This window comes from Seriola dumerili, unplaced genomic scaffold (genome assembly GCF_002260705.1).
Source record: "Seriola dumerili isolate Sdu_G_001 unplaced genomic scaffold, Sdu_1.0 BDQW01000398.1, whole genome shotgun sequence".
In the NCBI taxonomy this organism is placed as follows: Eukaryota; Metazoa; Chordata; class Actinopteri; order Carangiformes; family Carangidae; genus Seriola; species Seriola dumerili.
In genome coordinates this window covers 795,968-813,127 of record NW_019174653.1, presented here as the reverse complement: position 1 = coordinate 813,127, position 17,160 = coordinate 795,968, and the positions used below count along the sequence as shown (strand labels likewise).

Here is a 17,160-nt window from a genome sequence, read left to right as displayed (position 1 = left end):
AAATATAATTTCTATTAAAGTCAGACTAAAGATATATTGTAAATAAGTGCATGAATTGTCATTATGTTTGAGTATTTATGCTCTTGTCTGATGATGAACAAACTTCTGAACATGTGATGCAGATAAAACAGTTAAAGTTAATATCAGACTGTCTCTGCTGCAGAGAGGAGAGGAAGACGAGGAGAGGACTAGTTGATGTCTGATGAGTCAGTCTGGTTTAGTCAGGTTTAGTTTTTATCTCCAGTTGTCACAGAGTCTCTTCATGTTCTGAGCTGCTGTGATGAAGAAGAGAGTAAAAGCATCTACACTGTCAGGAATCCTGTTGATTAAAAAATATTTGTTCAATTAAAATGAAGCTATAATAGTTATTATATATTTATTTAGTGTGATAAACTGTGAATTCTTTAGAAGTTTTGTTTTAAAACCAGTGACACATGGAAAGACTCAAACAGGAAAACTATTCCAGTGATTTATATTTTATATCTAGTGCTCGTTATTATTGATCACTTTATTGTGAACTCTTTTGTCCCTGTCAGGATCCTGTAGGAATGATGACTCAGTTATTCCCATGATTTGATTGGTCAGTAGTTTGGCTGTTGACAGGTTTTGATCTGATCCTCTGAAGTTAACCTGCGCCGGAGCAGGTTAGGAGTTCAACGTAAGTTACCATGGTGATTTACCTCAGTTACAAGTGAGCCACCATCGTAGGACGGAAAACCCAGAGTTAAACCTGAAGTTACCGGTACTACTACCACTCACACAAGTAATACTGCCACTCAAACAGGTAATACTACCACTCAAACAAGTACTACCACCACACTGTAAGAATACTCCATCACCAGTCAAAGTCCTGCATTCAGTGTTGCTTCAGTGAAAGTATAAGTAGTAGTGAAAGAATATTCAGGAAAATGTACTTCAAGTATTAAATTAAATACTCAATATACTCACGACCAGATCAGAGGTCAAAGGTTGCGTGAGACGTGATTCAGTTTAACTGCTGAATTTACACTTTGACACTTTATTTTGCAGAAACATCACTAATTATTTATCAGGAGGTTTTCTGGAAGAAGCTCTTTCATGCAAACAATAATTAAAATAATAAGGGTTGAAAGTAAAATTCAAATGTGTTGAACTTCCACAGTCAGTTCAACATGTACGGAGAATAAAAGTTTTTCAGTCAAAGAAATTCAGACATCCCTTGAATATTTAATCATAAAATATTGTTTCCAGAAAACCTCTCAGAAAGTGAAAATATTGATTATTGATCAGTTTCACACAATAAAAATGACAAAACATGACAATGAAGGACATTTTATTTTATTCAGAGAAAAACATGAAAATATTTTTCATTTTCCACCAAGAAACAAACTGAAGTTCAGAGGAAAGAGTTTAATGTTCACATCAATTCAGAATTGATCAATAAAGTTTCAGAAATAAACTGTTCAGATCAATAAATTTATCAAATTTATCAGAAATAATAAAAACAAAACGTTTCTTCTCCGTCAACGTGAAAACATTCACACATCAGAGTGAAGCATCAGCACTGTTGCTATGGTGACCTGCATCAATGAATTAATCTTAAAATCAGATTAAAGTCTTTCCAAAATAAAAGCCTGATTGACTTAAGTTGCTGCTCAGAGGGAAAAAACAATGAAATATAAAAGTGTAAAATATTAAAAGAAGAAAAGTTTATTTTAACAAAAAGTTTGAATCCAGATGTTTCGTCAGTTGAAAGCAAGAAGAAAACCCTCAACCCTGAATCTCACCTCTAAACTCAGAACGAGTAAACAACAAAGTTGCAACTAAAATTCAAAATAAAGTTTCAAAGAAAGAAAATAAGAAAATTTAAAAAGTTTAAAAAGTTTTAAAGTTTAAAAATTTTTTCCTGTGAAGATCGTCTTCATTGATCTCTGACCAGCTGATCACAGTTCATCTTCCTTCGTCACTGAAAGGAAATGACATCATCAGTCAGAGATTTTTATGTGATTTTCAAATTATTACTTCCTAAGAATGTACCTCTCTCTCTTTTTTAATTAATATAATTTATAGATTATTAAATTTATAATACTTAATTCATATAATTGATATGAAAATGTTTTTATTCTATGCTCTGAAATTAATGTGGAACGCGTTTAATGTTGACGTTTATTCTTCAGATTTAAAGGTCTCAGCATATTTTACATTACCGTGATGAGTTCAGGGAGCGTTGGTATTTTCTAAATCATTAGTGAGATCAATGATTTACTGCTTCAGTTTCTTCCTCTTCGTCTGACCTTGTGTTTGTGTATTTATTTTTTATCACTGATTTTTGGTTATGTTGTCGGTATCTCTCTACAATGATGTTGTTTAATTTGTTGTATTTGTGACTTTGTGTTTGTTTTTTTGTTGATGATGTCACTACCTGTCTTGACGATGATGTCATCGATGGACTGGACCAGGTGAATGGCTCCCACAGCTGAAGCTTCACCTTTAGAGTTTGTGGCGTGACACTCATACGATCCTTCTTCTTCTTTGGTCAGAGGAGAGATCTGAAATAAAAACAGCAGATCCTTCTCATCGGTCCAACAGAGAGCTGCTGTCATGACGTCATATCATGTACACTATATATATATATATATATATATAAATGTGTGTGTACATATACAGTATCAGAAGTCTTGATTTCAGTTTTTATATATACATGTATATGGTGTTGTGTGTGTGTGTGTATAATGTGTATATATATATATATATATATATATATATGTGTGAGTGTATATATAGATCACTGACCAGCACCCAGCCGGTCACTTCATGTTTCTCTGGTCCTCCTCTGGTCTGAATTGCCAGATTGTCTCTGTCTCCAGGAAGAAGCTCCATCTTCTTCTTCCCACTGAGGACCTGAGGGAAGACACCAAGCATCATCATCATCATCACAGTCATCCTCCTCATCACAGGCTGTATCTCTGACTTGTGTCTAATATTTCTTTTTCACAGACAAATGAACAGTTGTGTTCCCCCACTGTGTCTGTCAAACAGTTTCAGACTAAATTAAAGTGTGAAGTTAATTTCTTCACATGTAACTGATCCGAGATGCTTCATATTAACAGACAACTGTCAGTCACTAAATATAATCTGAGCTTTACTTTGTTATAATTCATTCACTGAATCCGTTAGAGTGAAGTGACGAATCACTGAGGGCCCTGAGCCTCAGGTTGGACACTACAGTTCATCAAGTGATCTGCGCTCTGCTGGAGGCGGGGCCTCATGATGATGTCACTTGTCTGTTTAACTTTGAAGTTTGTTACCTTCAGACTCGTCGACCTGCTCGCACTCGCCCTCGTCCTTCATCTCTGACGGGATCAGAAACAGGCTGCAGCTCGTCTCTGTCTCCTCCACAGCTCAGTGAGTTCAAGCTTCAGCAGAGTCTGAAGCTGCTGACAGATGCACTAACACCTGAACACACCTGAACACACCTGCACACACCTGCACATACCTGAAGACCTGAGGCTGGAGGTGACATATGAGCTCATATCTGGAGAATTTCTACATCTTCATTATTTTTTCACCTTGTTGATCTTAAATTAATAAAATGTTCTCGACTTTGTTTCACTTTATTAGGAACACCTGTACCTGTATCTGAAGCTGCTGATCTCCTGGATTTTCACTCACAACAGATTCTAGAGTTTTTACATCCAGTGAGCAGCAGCTCTGTGTTGATCAGAGGAGAATGGACAGAAAGACTCTGGTCACTCAGATAACCACTCTTTACAACTGCGGTGAGCAGAGAAGCTTCAGAGTGAAAAGCATGTCCAACCTTGAGGTGTTTTCTTGACTGACTTTGATCATATCAATCAATCAATCAATCAATCAATCAATCATGGTCTGAATGTCTCAGTCTATCTGATAGTTGTTGCTGAACATGTCCATCCTTCCTTGCTCCTTCCAGCAGGATCAGGCTCCATGTCACAAACTGGTTTCATCAACATGACAGTGAATTTCTCTGAGTCCAGACCTGAATCCAGTAGAACACTTTTTTACCTTTAATCAACACTTCTACACTAGATCTGATCAATGTACATTTATTAACATGAACCACAGTCCTGTAAGTTTGCAGTAATTAAACCTCTGGATCCAGATGTTTCTCTACATTTATATCAAACTGCTTCATGACCCTAACTTTGTATTTTCTCTCCTCAGATACTGAGTCTGGTACTTCAAAGGAATTGTTCCTCTCTGATGGTTTCTCTCTATAATGTTCTACGGTCTGGACCTGACTCTGTGAAGATAATGTCTGTTATGATTTGGTGCTATACAAATAAAGTTAAATTGAAGTGGATGTGGTAAAACAGGAGGATGTGATGTAGTTAACATGGAGCAGAGTCTCAGAGTAATGAGGCCTGACTCAGTGTTAGTGTTCCTGATGAAGTGAGTCTACATATACTGTTGTTTATAACCAGCAGACTTCACTGACATTAGATGTTACTGGAGAGTGGAGGACCTTCTGTCCGCTGGTTGATTTGTACAGGTGGTGTCTGGAGTCCAGCAGGAGGTTTTCAAAAAATAAAAGTTCCTCCATCGTTCAGTTCAGTTCAGCTGAGATTTATTTCCTGTTTTTTATTTTTAGGTGGAGTCCCTGCAGACTTTTATTGTCTCAACAAACACTAGCAGGAAACAGGAAATCAGCAGAAACAGGAAGAGGGAGAGTCCAGGCACTGCAGCTCAGAGAAACACCAGCTCATATTCATGTTCCTATCAGGTGTAAACTGGGACTCACTCACCTTCTTCCACGTGAGAACAGGTGTGGGTACGCCCACCGCCTCACAGCTCAGGTACACCTGAGAGCCGCTCACATTGTAGACTTCACCTGGAGGAGTGACGATGACCGGAGCTACAGACAGACAGACAGACAGACAGACAGACAGACAGGGTTAAATTAGAGAAATTTACATAAAGTTTAGTTGCAGAGACTCAGGGTGCAGCAGGATGAAACAGGGTGCAGCAGGATGAAACAGGGTGCAGCAGGATGGAGCAGGTCCTAGGAATCAGAGGAATCCAGTTTTCTCAGAGGGTTTTCATGTAGAAAGGAATTTGGTGTTTTCAGAGGGATCATGGAGGATTATCAGAGATCAGAGCCTGTTCTTGTCAGACCATCAGCGAGGCGGGAACACAGTTCATTGATCACTGATTCTCATCAATACTGCACACTATCATTTTCTGTTCAACTCTTTCTGTCACACTGACACACCTGTCTCACCTGTGTCTCACCTGTGTATGGCCTGCCTGACCTCACCTGTCATCAGCAGTCTCACCTGTATGATGTCACTCACCTGTGGCGCAGCGGCCCTTGTTCTGGACGTTGATGGGTTCTTTCCCTTCGCTCTGGCCTTTCAGGCTGGCGCTCTTCAGGGCGCAGCCGCTCTTGTACGTCACCCCGTCGGTCCCGCAGACCTCGTAGTTGGTTTTACAAACGCAGACTCCCAGCTTGTTCTTCTTGTCCTCATCGCTTTTGACGCACTCCAGTCCGGAGCCGCAGCGGCGCGCTGCCGCGCGGCGGCCGCCGCACAGCTCTCCCTCCGCTGCGGCGCAGACCGAGCAGCAGCCGCAGGAGTCCAGCAGAGAACCGGCGGCACAGCCCTCCGCCGGGAGAGGAGCGCACTGAGCCGGGTCACACTGTCCGCAGCTTGAACCCGATGAGACCCGGACCGAGAGCACCGGGAGGGTCGACAGGACCGGAACCAGACACAGAAAGATGAAAGACTTCATTGTTGTCTGATGGAGATCTCTGATCTGGACTCTGATCTGGACTCTGTAACAGTCTGTAACAGTCTGAGGTCTGATCTGGAGACTGAGCTGTTAAAAGCTGCTGACTCCGCCTCAAACCAAGAACTGATCCCAGTCACAGACCAGGTCTCTGGAGGAACAACACGGACTGAACAACTGAATACTAAAATTAGTACTACTAGTAGTACTACTAGGACTACTAGTAGTATTGTAGTATATATATACTGTATATATATATATATATATAATATATATATTCAGTGTTTGAACTGATGTTTTTAATAAAAACTGCTGCAGGTGTTTTTTAATACTTTCATTAATATACAATTAGCTTTAAGCAAGGGGGGTTGGGGGTTGATTAGGTTGGGGGAATTTTTAAATTTTTAACAATAAATAACTGAAAGATGAGATTTAGTCTTTATGTCAAACTGGCGGCATCATCCAGGACGTGTTGTATCTGTTCATTATTGAATCAGGGTCAATGAATTTCTGTAGAATATCATTTATCATAAATGGAAACAACAGTTAAATGATGTGATCAGCTGGAAGAATGGGAAACTGCTGTGATTCAAGTTTTATGAGTCCTTCCTCTAAGATTGTAAACAAACATATAGCTGATTCATTAAGTCATTTTAAATTTCAGAGATGTTTCACAAGTGTTAATTCTATTGTAATTGTATCTAGATATAATTTTAATTTAAACATCTCTAGAGGTGGTTAGGTCGATCAGATCACAATCCGTCCTCAATCCATTTTGTGTGCATTTAACCAAAACACATTTTAATGCCAGGTGTAAATGGAGTAAGAGATGTTTAGGAGATGTTTCAGAGACATTTCATTTAGGACGACATTTAGGAGACGTTCATGGATGTTTGAGGGCTTTATAAAACGGCAGGATGTCAATTGTCAGCTGGTCGGTGGGATAAAAACAAACAGGAAATATCCCAGAGTCAGAGGTCACATTTATTCTTCCTGTTATTGTTCAAACTCTTTTTGGTTCATTTTTGCAGAGCAGGATTTAACTGCAGAGTTTAATGTAATATTATGAAATTTTAACACTGAGTATTAGAGTGTTGAATGAATGTTTATGGATAATAATTTAACAAGAGTTTGAATGTTTAAACCATAAATCACATGGACCAGGTCTGAGGCACACTGATAGAAAACATATATACAGCTGAAGTACTTTATATTTGCAGTAGTCTGTGTATTTATTTGTAGTATTTGCTGATGAACGCAGACAGCAGGTCTCTGTATGGAGAGTCTGAGCGAGGAGTTTGGAGTTTGAGGATTTTGTGGATCGCAGGAGAACGAAGGAGAAGGTTGTGACTGAATCCCAACAGACTGGAGGTAAACCAGTACAGAGCCATGGACTGGAGGGGGGGGCAGAAACAAAAAACAAAGTGATGTTAAAGAGTGAGAGACACCATATAGGAAGAGTTCTTCAAAATAAAATACAAAGTAAAATAATAAACTCTAAGGTCTCTACAGGTCTGGTTCTGGTCTGGTTCAGGTCTAAGTCACTGTAAAGACTTTTGTCCTCCATCAGAAACATGTCTTCAGAGCTGCGGGCCCTGGTGCAGGTCCTGATCTCAGAAAAAACATGTCTGTATGTGTTTAATCTGATCAACATGTGACAAACACGCAACACTGAGAGGAATGTGAACAGATCCCAACATGTAAACCTGCATTCCTTCTGCACCTGAACTTGAACCTGGATCCACTCTGAGACCTTCACACTCAGACTCAATCTTTCACAGATGAAGCACAGAAGGTCTGAAACATACGATTGATACTGTTACTATAATAATAATAAATAATAATAATGTTACCATTGCTGGAAGCACGAGCACACGTCACTAATTAATCTTCATAAACCTGCTGATTCAATGACACTGTAGAGGAAATGGTGAAAAGTGACGGACCGGCCTTCTACTCACCGAGGGGACGGTAGCAGCGATGGGGATCATCAGGACTGAGAATCCTCTGGTGAAGTTCAGGACCAGCTTCTGGAACCGAGTCGGACTGACTCTCTGAAGAGAAAACACCTGAAGAAGAAGAGGACAGGAAGTTAGACATAACATCATAGGTCAGGTGATCACACCCCTGCTGACAGACTGACCTCCACAATGAGCAGGTTGATGAGTCCCAGACAGACCGGCAAGATCCAGGTGGAGTCAGGTGAGGTGAGGTCCGAGAACCACAGAGCGCCCCCTGCTGCCAGATCACACTGCAGCGCTGCACAAATAATACACAGGTTAAAGTCCTGGACCAGGACTGATCCAGAGTCCAGAGGCCTGGACTACAGAGCAGGTTCAACAAATCCAGGATAACTTGTCTTTATCTGGTTAAACTGAACTTGACATTGTCCTGATAACCTGTACTATGAAGCTGGTTATCGCCTGGTTCAGGTAACTGGTTTACCTGTCCAAGCACAAGGTTGTTCATGTGACAGAGGAAGAGTTTTAATTACAAACAACATCATCAGAACCATGAATAAAGTATTAATATGGACCAGTCCTGGATTAGTCTGGCAGAAGAAACACTGACACTTGCAGGTACATTCGGTATAGTGACATCATCATGTGAAAGGTAAACAAATTAGAACAGAAACAAATAATAATTTGACTGTAAATAAAATCATGAATCATCAAGTTCCTTCTTTTGTCTGATTAAGAACAAACTGTTTGAACGTGTGATGAAACAGTTTAAGTGAATGTCAGACTGTTATTTATTATTTATTACCAGACCAGTTATTATGGAGTTATTAAGTGATACACTCTCCTCTGTTTTAAAACCATTCACTGATCAATACAAATATCTACTGATCGTTATTATTGATCACTTTATTGTAAACTCTTTTGTCCCTGTCGGGCTCCTGTAAAAAAGATGACATTCTAGTCTCAGTGTTTCCAGTGATCTGATTGGTCAGTAGCCTGGCTGTTGACAGGTTTTGATCTGATCCGGAGCAGGTTAGGAGTTCAGCATCAGTTACCATGGTGACTTATCTGGTAACAAGTGAACCACAGTCGTAGGACTAAAAACCCAGAGTTAAACCTGAAGTTACCTGATGACCTCAGATCCTGCTTCATAGTACAGACCTCAGGACCAGGACTAAGCCATGACTGGTCGTGACTCCAGTCCACATTCTGTCCTTACCAGACTGATCCAGGCTCAGGTTTCGAAGGGCCAGAGAGAGGCTGATCCAGAGGGGTAGCTGAACCCAGACCAGCAGACTGGCTTTGAAGGGGTGACAGTTGTCTCTGATGTAGAGCTGAGAAACAAGCCGACGCAGGTTCTTCTGGAAGTGGAACCTGAACAGAGAACAATAAATAATAATCAATAACAAACAAACAACACAAACACCAGACAGCAGGATGATGAGTTTGAGGAGATAGAATAAATTAAGATAAGAACCTACTGACAGACGTTTGTTTGTTTGTTTGTTTGTTTGTTTGTTTGTTTGTTACCGGCTCTGTTTGTCGGTCCAGCCTCTCTCTCTTGCTCGGACTGAAACTTCGTATCGAAGTCTCTTCGCCAGCTCAGAGATCTCCATCTGCAGCCCCTCCACCTACACATCAGCTGGAGGTTACTACGGTTACCGTGATAGAGGAACAGGTAGTTGGATGCAAACAGGAGAAATAACATGCAAACAGGATCATGTATAAAGACAGACAGCTTCAAGATGTACGGCAATGAAGGAAAAAGATGTTTAGACATTTAATGTGGATGTCCCTGAGGATGAGAGAACATCTGGAGGAGGAGGAGAGAATCGTGGGAGAGTGTGGCTGATGTCTGCATTCCTGAAATGTTTCATTACTCGGAGGACAAACTGTTTAAACTCACAGTTCAGATTTACAGTCATGAGTCACTGACCTCAGTTTGTATGTTCACAAGTTTACATGTTTATATATTTACATAATTAAATGTTTATATATTAAACAACACAACCTAAAACAATATTATGACTACTTGGAATGAAAGTTTAACTCTGGTTATTCTATGTTTAAATCTCATGTTAGGACTCCAACCAACAGTGTGTTGATCTGTCTCTTAACTCTTCCCTCCTCTGTGTCTCTCAGCTCTGAGCTCATTGGTTCCTACTGAAGATGTACAGTACTGTGCAAAAGTTTTAGGCAGGTGTTAGAAAATGTTGCAAACTAAGAATGCTTTCAAAAATGGAAGTGTTAATAGTTTATTTTCATCAATTAACAAAATGCAGTGAATGAACAGAAGAGAAATATAAATCAAATCAATATTTGCTGTGACTGCCATTTGCCTTCAACAGCATCAATTCTTCTAGGTTCACTTGCACACAGTTTTTGAAGGAACTCGGCTGGTAGGTTGTTCCAAACATCTCTGAGAACTACCCACAGATCTTCTGTGGATGTTGGCTTCCTCAAATCCTTCTGTCTCTTCATGTAATCCCAGACAGACTGGAGGGGGTCAGGGTCAGGGCTCTGTGGGGGCCACACCATCACTCCCAGGACTTCTTCTTCTTTATGCTGAAGATAGTTCTTAATGACATTGGCTGTATGTTTGGGGTCATTGTCCTGCTGCAGAATAAATTTGGGGCCAATCATACGCCTCCCTGGTGGTATTGCATGATGCATAAGTATCTGCCTGTATTTCTCAGCACTGAGGACACCATTATTCCTGACCAAATCTCCAACTCCATTTGTAGAAATGCAGCCCCAAACTTACAAGGAACCTCCACCATGCTTCACTGTTGCCTACAGACACTCATTATCGTACCGCTCTCCAGCCCTTCGGCGAACAAACTGCTACAGCCAAATATTTCAAATTTTGACTCATCAGTCCAGAGCACCTGCTGCCATTTTTCTGCACCCCAGTTCCTATGTTTTCGTGCATAGTTGAGTTGCTTGGCCTCGTTTCCATGTCGGAGGCTTTTTGGCTGCAACTCTTCCATGAAGACCACTTCTGGCCAGACCTCTCTGGACAGTAGACGGGTGTAACTGGGTCCCGCTGGTTTCTGCCAGTTCTGAGCTGATGGAGCTGCTGGACATCTTCTGATTTCAAAGGGAAATAAGCTCGATGTGTTTTTCATCTGCTGCACTAAGTTTCCTTGGCCGACCACTGCGTCTACAATCCTCAACGTTGCCTGTTTCTTTGTGCTTCTTCAAAACAGCACATCTGTGACATGAACTGTCTTCCACAACCTCACCTTGGTAGCAGAGTTTGGCTGTTCCTCACCCGGTTTTAAGCCTCCTACACAGCTGTTTCTGTTTCAGTTAATGACTGCGTTTCAACCTACATGTGAAATCATTAGCACCTGTTTGGTATAACTGGTTGATCATACATCTGACTATAATCCTACAAAATCCCTGACTTTGTGCAAGTGTACCTGTAAGTATTGATGCTGGTTTGAAGGCAAAGGGTAGTAACACCAAATATTGATTTGATTTAGATTTTTCTTTTGTTCGCTCACTTTGCATTTTGTAAATTGATAAAAATAAACAATTATTATTTATATTTTTGAAAGCATTCTTAGTTTACAGCATTTTTTCACACCTGCGTAAAACTTTTGCACAGTACTGTAAATCTAATAAAAACTCATTTACTAAAACATCTGCTCACTGTGGTTTCAGACACATCGGGGCTGAGTGTGTGTGTGAACATTTATCAGTGTGTATGTGATGTGTGGCTGCTAAACATCCAGTCTTGGTCCTGGTCCACTTCATCTGATGGATTTACATCAGCCTCTGACGTCAGACGTATAAAAACAAACAAACATCTGATCCAAACATAAACTGCTGTTTGAATGATGTGTTGTTGTTGTTGTTATCATGAAGAGCTGCTTCTCTGCAGGTGGAGGTTCAGCCACAGCAGGGGCAGCATGTCGCCCCCTGCAGGAAGTGAAGTTCAGCACACTAACAGTGTGACTCAGAACATTTGACGGATTCTGAATCATCCTGTCAGACCACAGAGTCATCCTGATCTATCAGAGCCCCACCCCTCCAGACTCACCTTGGAGACGATGACCAGCTGGTGGGCGGCAAGCGGCAGAGTGATGAGTGTCCTGACCGACAACGTTGCCACAGCGATACTCATCCACCATGGCAGCCCGCTCACCTGCTGGACACTCACCAGGAAGTGTTCACACAGGTGAACAAGAGCAGAGTCCGCCAGGCTGCTGTACCAGCCGGATGCACCTGCAGCACCTGCAACACCTGCAACATCCCCACCACTGACACCTGAGGCAGTCCTGACAAGTGACCTCTGACAGCAGACTGAAGTGAGTCCAACAGATGCAGGTGCAGACCAGGTGAGACCAGGTGCAGTTGACTTCCTGTGGATCACAGTTGAACAGACTCCTCGAACAGGAAGCTGAGGGAGGCGGAGCTGCAGGAAGCTGGACCTCAATGATCCCCCCACACTCCACATGGTGACCCCCACCCCCCACAAAGTCCTAAAACACAAAGAGACAAACAGGACTGAGTCCAGGACCCTAAACCTGAGCAGGCCTTCTCAGTACAGAGGCCTGTACTACAAAGCAAGTTCAACAAACCCAGGATAACTTTTAGTTATTTGGCTTGACTGAACCTAACATTGACCTGATCACCTGTACTACGAAGCTGGTTATCACCTGGCTCAGTTAACCCTGGGTTTACCTGTCCGTTTACGAGCACGTTCATGTGAAAGAGGCGGAGTTAGTTATAAGCAACATCGTCTGAACCATGAATGAAGTTCTTAATATGATATGAGTAAACACACTGATACTTGCCAGTAAGTTCGATTATAGCAGCGTCCAAAAGTGATATCAACAAGGTGAAATGTGACAATATGATCAGATGACTGGAATTAAAAAATATTATTTCCATGTCTAAATATAATTTCTATTAAAGTCAGACTAAAGATATATTGTAAATAAGTGCATGAATTGTCATTATGTTTGAGTATTTATGCTCTTGTCTGATGATGAACAAACTTCTGAACATGTGATGCAGATAAAACAGTTAAAGTTAATATCAGACTGTCTCTGCTGCAGAGAGGAGAGGAAGACGAGGAGAGGACTAGTTGATGTCTGATGAGTCAGTCTGGTTTAGTCAGGTTTAGTTTTTATCTCCAGTTGTCACAGAGTCTCTTCATGTTCTGAGCTGCAGTGATGAAGAAGAGAGTAAAAGCATCTACACTGTCAGGAATCCTGTTGATTAAAAAATATTTGTTCAATTAAAATGAAGCTATAATAGTTATTATATATTTATTTAGTGTGATAAACTGTGAATTCTTTAGAAGTTTTGTTTTAAAACCAGTGACACATGGAAAGACTCAAACAGGAAAACTATTCCAGTGATTTATATTTTATATCTAGTGCTCGTTATTATTGATCACTTTATTGTTCTCTTCTCTGATCTAACAGCTGATTGGTTTGGATGTTGGATCCATAACAGCTGATTGTTTTAATCTGTGAATAAATGTCTTTACACAGTTCAAACTACATTATGAATAAAAGACTATCTGAGTAACTATCTAATCATTAACTATGTGTACAGATCTGGCAGATCAATAACTATCTAACCATCAGTTATTACAGACTCAGCACAAACCGAACCAAATTCACTGAAGATCATTCTACTGTGAAAAATCAAACCTGAACGAACCTCTGTGACGTCAGCGCTCAGGTGAGGAGTTCCCGAGTTTCAGAGCGGAGGAGAATAAATCACTAAATTCAATTTTATTATTATTCTGTCACCTTCACTCCTCCATCCACCGGCAACTCAGCGTCCCACACATATGACGTCATTCTGTTTACCGCCGTGTGACAGGCAAATGTGACGTCATATAGAGGTCATTATTTAAAAAAAAAAAAAAAAAATTAAAAACGATAAAGTATAATTAATCAGAAAATCTAAAAACGCAGTTCATGAGCAGATAATCAGCTGACAGACGGAAATTTACCGGAAACTTCCACACGCCAAACTCAAACCGGAATATACGCAATCGCACTTTCACAATAAAAGCATGACACTGTAATGCGTAGAAACGGACGGCAGCATACTGTATATCTGCGTCTTATTAAATGTCATTATGTTGTTACTTGTATTGAAAAGCTACTGCAAATGGATCCGAAGAGTGCTTTTTAAAACAATTAATAAAAATATGTTCATAACTCCATTAAGCAGACGTTTTATTTAGTGGTCTTTCAAGACAATCAAAGAAAACATAAACATTAAAACTGGAGCATTGGTGAACATGTCATTTGGCTAGGAAGGACAACTCAAACAAAACACCGACATTTAAAGCTACTGATCTCAAATTATTCAGGGTTCAATTAAAAACCCAGAGGTGGAAGATCCTTTACCTCAGTAAAAGTAGTAAAACTACAATTTATAACTCAGTTACAAATTTTTACTTCATCAAAAGTAAAGCACAAGTACCTCGAAATACAACAACTCACGTAACGTATAAGTATCTTGAAACTGTAGTTAAGTGCAGTACAGGACAGCTGAGTTACTGTAATCCTCTAGTCTCTTTTTGTCTTTTATTGTGAAGTCTGAAACCCTGACACCGGCAGCTTTGTAGGAGGAAATCACTACCCCTTCCTCCCCACCCCCCTCAAGTGGGACAGCGGCCATGGCGGAATACAGCCAGGCTGGCCTCCTGGCGGCTCTGCTCCTCTTCACGGCTCTCACGGTCCGGGACGTTTACCTCGGGAGATCGAGCCCGCAGCGCGGACATCCACCGGTCAACAGCCCTGGCCTCTCTCCCCCGGACGCAGAGCCCGGGAAACCCGCCAAGTCTTCCCTTTACACCGGGCCAGTGCTCAGGTTCCAGTACTGGTGAGTTCGTTAGCAGGCTAACGGCTAACAGCTAACAGGCTAATAGCTTGTCAGACAGGTTTTATAAAGACTGAACCAGACTGGGGACAGACTGTGAGTTATATATCAGATCAGCTATAGATAGCTGCTGGTTTCACATCAGATATCACAGTTCATTCCATGATCGATTATTTTCTGGATTAATGATTTGATATGTGAAATGTTTACAGTCTGAGCTGACACTCTCTAAAACTCAGGCATATAAAATTTACTATGAACTCTGAGTAAAAATGGGTCATGGTACGTTTGACTTTGTCCTAGTGATCAGAACTGCAGGTGATTTTTCTCTCAGTCGATTGACTGATTTGGATAAAGTGTAAAAACTGATTAATGTGACAAAAGAGAGAGAATCTACTGAGTCTGGTAGATAAAATCTGACCTCATCTGACTTCACCTGACCTCACCTGCCGGGTGTTTCCTCTGTGCATATTTCCAGCATCTCCTGAGGTTACAGCAAAGTGTTCCAGGACTACTCTCACACCATCAGCAAGCTGTATCCGGACATCCGCATAGAGGGGGAAAACTACCCCCCCACCCCCTTCAACAGGTGAGCTGTGACATCACTACACTGCCCCATCCCCCCACCCCCAAAGAGGTGAGCTGTGACATCACTACACTGCCCCCCGCCCTTCAACAGGTGTGCTGTGACATCACTACACAGTCTCCAGCCTCTCTCTCTCTCTCTCTCAACCCCCAGGTGTGTGGGTAACCTGATCTCCTACCTGAAGCTGCTGTCCATCCTCCTCATTGTCAGTGGTCAGAACCCCTTCCTCCTCCTCGGCCTTGAGACTCCAAGAGCTTGGACCTGGAGTCAGGACAACAAGGTACCTCTTACCATGGTAACAGATGCTGCAGCTGGTTACTACGGTGATGGCTCTAACATCACATGGCTGTGTTTTCTCAGATCTTCTCCTGTCTCATGGCCTTCTTCCTCTGCAACATGATGGAGACTCACTTCCTGTCGACTGGAGCCTTTGAGGTCTCTCTGAATGGTGAGTCTGATTGGTTCAAAATATCATGATGTCACTCTGAACAGTGAGTCTGATTGGTTCAAGTCAACATGATGTTACTGTGAACAGTGAGTCATTCTTTCTGAAGTAAAAAGGATTTTTCCACCGCTTCCCTGGAGGGGTCTGGGAGGTGTAACAGAGATTATCGTCCCCTCTCTGATGGTGTAACGGTGATTATTGTCCTCTCTGTCTCTCAGACGTCCCTGTGTGGTCGAAGCTTCAGTCGGGTTATGTCCCAAACATCCAGGAGATCTGTCAGATCCTCGACACCCAACTGAAGATGAACCAGGTGGATCACATGTCCTTCTCTTCCACTTAGGCCTGCACACACAGGTAAACACACACAGGAAACCATACACAGAGTTCATGAAGACTGTACTTGGTTTTTAAACCAACTTTAATCTAATATTAAAGGAATAAACGAAGAGAAGAAGAGAAAATTGAGCCATTGAAATGATATTGAAGCTGGGGGAAACAAAACCCAGAGAACTGCTGTTACACCGTGAGAGCCGCCCGGAGCTCACCAGCGCTATAGGAAGTGGAATTCAGTCTTCTTAAACTCCGCCCCTGCAGTCTGCACAGGTCATTTGATATGGATTGTCCTCTCACCTTTCTCTCACCTGCCTGTCTCTCTGTGTTCAGGTGTCCCAGCTCAGCGGGACGTTCAGCAGCTGGCATTCATGAAGGTCTGGCCCTAAAGCAGATTCTGCGGGGCCCGGCCGGATGTTCCCCGCCACGAAACGAGCGCTCCCTCTACACCTGGTCACAGCTCAGCACTACAGTACCCACAATGCACCTGTCAGCAGGTGGAGTCTGTTGACAGGATGAGGACAGGTTTTTGTCGGTTGAGGTTTATTTTATTTATTTAATTTGGGGTTCTGTTTTTTTCGGCAGGAACAATATTAAACTACAGTACCACTCTTAGCTTCTTGCTAATTAGCCTCTGTCTGGAGAGGAAGTAACAGACAGGAAACCGAAATGTAATGAATAATTAAAATGCTCTTAATGTGTCAGTCTGTTAGTTTTTAATTCAATCTGTAAAATGTCTGAAATAAAAACAAGTTTCAGTTTGTGACTTTTGAAGTTTGAATTCAACATCAAACTAATGTCAGGCTTTTAATTTGAAAACAGGAAATGAACTGTGTTGTTACTTTGAAACTGATTAAAATTATTCAAATGATTGGTTGTCAGTCTAGTTAATCATGACTCAGCCCTGGATTTCTTTCAGCTCTTTGTAAATAATCAATAATCAGGTGTGGAGGAAATCGTCTGCAGTTATTTATTGAACAGAGACTTTCATCAGGACACTTTTTTTAGTTTGATCAAACTTTATTGACAGAAAACAACCACAGACAAGTTGTTGATGTTTCTCATAAACCTGAACTGATCTGATGATGAGTCGTCAATGTGTTGTTAATTAAAATATCAGCTGAGATGAGTCAATGGAAACCAATGATATCTTCCATCAGATGCTTATTATTGATAAACATTTACATTTTGATTACTGATCAAAAACAGTTAAATCAGATTTTTATTGATAAAGTTCA

The 17,160-nt window shown here is 41.2% G+C and overlaps 3 protein-coding genes across 3 annotated transcripts; 1 reads left to right on the top strand and 2 right to left on the bottom strand.

Annotated features, from left to right (window-relative positions):
* Window positions 1-1,333: 1,333 nt before the first annotated feature.
* On the bottom strand, window positions 1,334-5,830 carry igfbp7 (insulin like growth factor binding protein 7). The gene is made up of 5 exons (XM_022761348.1): window positions 5,310-5,830; window positions 4,761-4,870; window positions 2,773-2,880; window positions 2,402-2,528; window positions 1,334-1,945 (listed from the first exon to the last, which is right to left on the bottom strand). The coding sequence occupies exons 1-5, from the start codon at window positions 5,743-5,745 to the stop codon at window positions 1,923-1,925; spliced, it is 804 nt and encodes a 267-aa protein (XP_022617069.1). The 5' UTR covers window positions 5,746-5,830; the 3' UTR covers window positions 1,334-1,922.
* Window positions 5,831-6,630: 800 nt separating this feature from the next.
* LOC111233516 (mitochondrial inner membrane protein COX18) lies at window positions 6,631-13,564 on the bottom strand. Its single transcript, XM_022761347.1, has 7 exons — window positions 13,386-13,564; window positions 11,752-12,193; window positions 9,234-9,334; window positions 8,923-9,077; window positions 7,886-8,001; window positions 7,704-7,811; window positions 6,631-7,136 (listed from the first exon to the last, which is right to left on the bottom strand). The coding sequence occupies exons 2-7, from the start codon at window positions 12,166-12,168 to the stop codon at window positions 6,975-6,977; spliced, it is 1,059 nt and encodes a 352-aa protein (XP_022617068.1). The 5' UTR covers window positions 12,169-12,193; window positions 13,386-13,564; the 3' UTR covers window positions 6,631-6,974.
* A 772-nt stretch (window positions 13,565-14,336) lies between these two features.
* LOC111233507 (selenoprotein T2-like) lies at window positions 14,337-16,793 on the top strand. Its single transcript, XM_022761338.1, has 6 exons — window positions 14,337-14,564; window positions 15,040-15,150; window positions 15,301-15,427; window positions 15,508-15,595; window positions 15,811-15,946; window positions 16,256-16,793. The coding sequence occupies exons 1-5, from the start codon at window positions 14,359-14,361 to the stop codon at window positions 15,930-15,932; spliced, it is 654 nt and encodes a 217-aa protein (XP_022617059.1). The 5' UTR covers window positions 14,337-14,358; the 3' UTR covers window positions 15,933-15,946; window positions 16,256-16,793.
* Window positions 16,794-17,160: the final 367 nt, after the last annotated feature.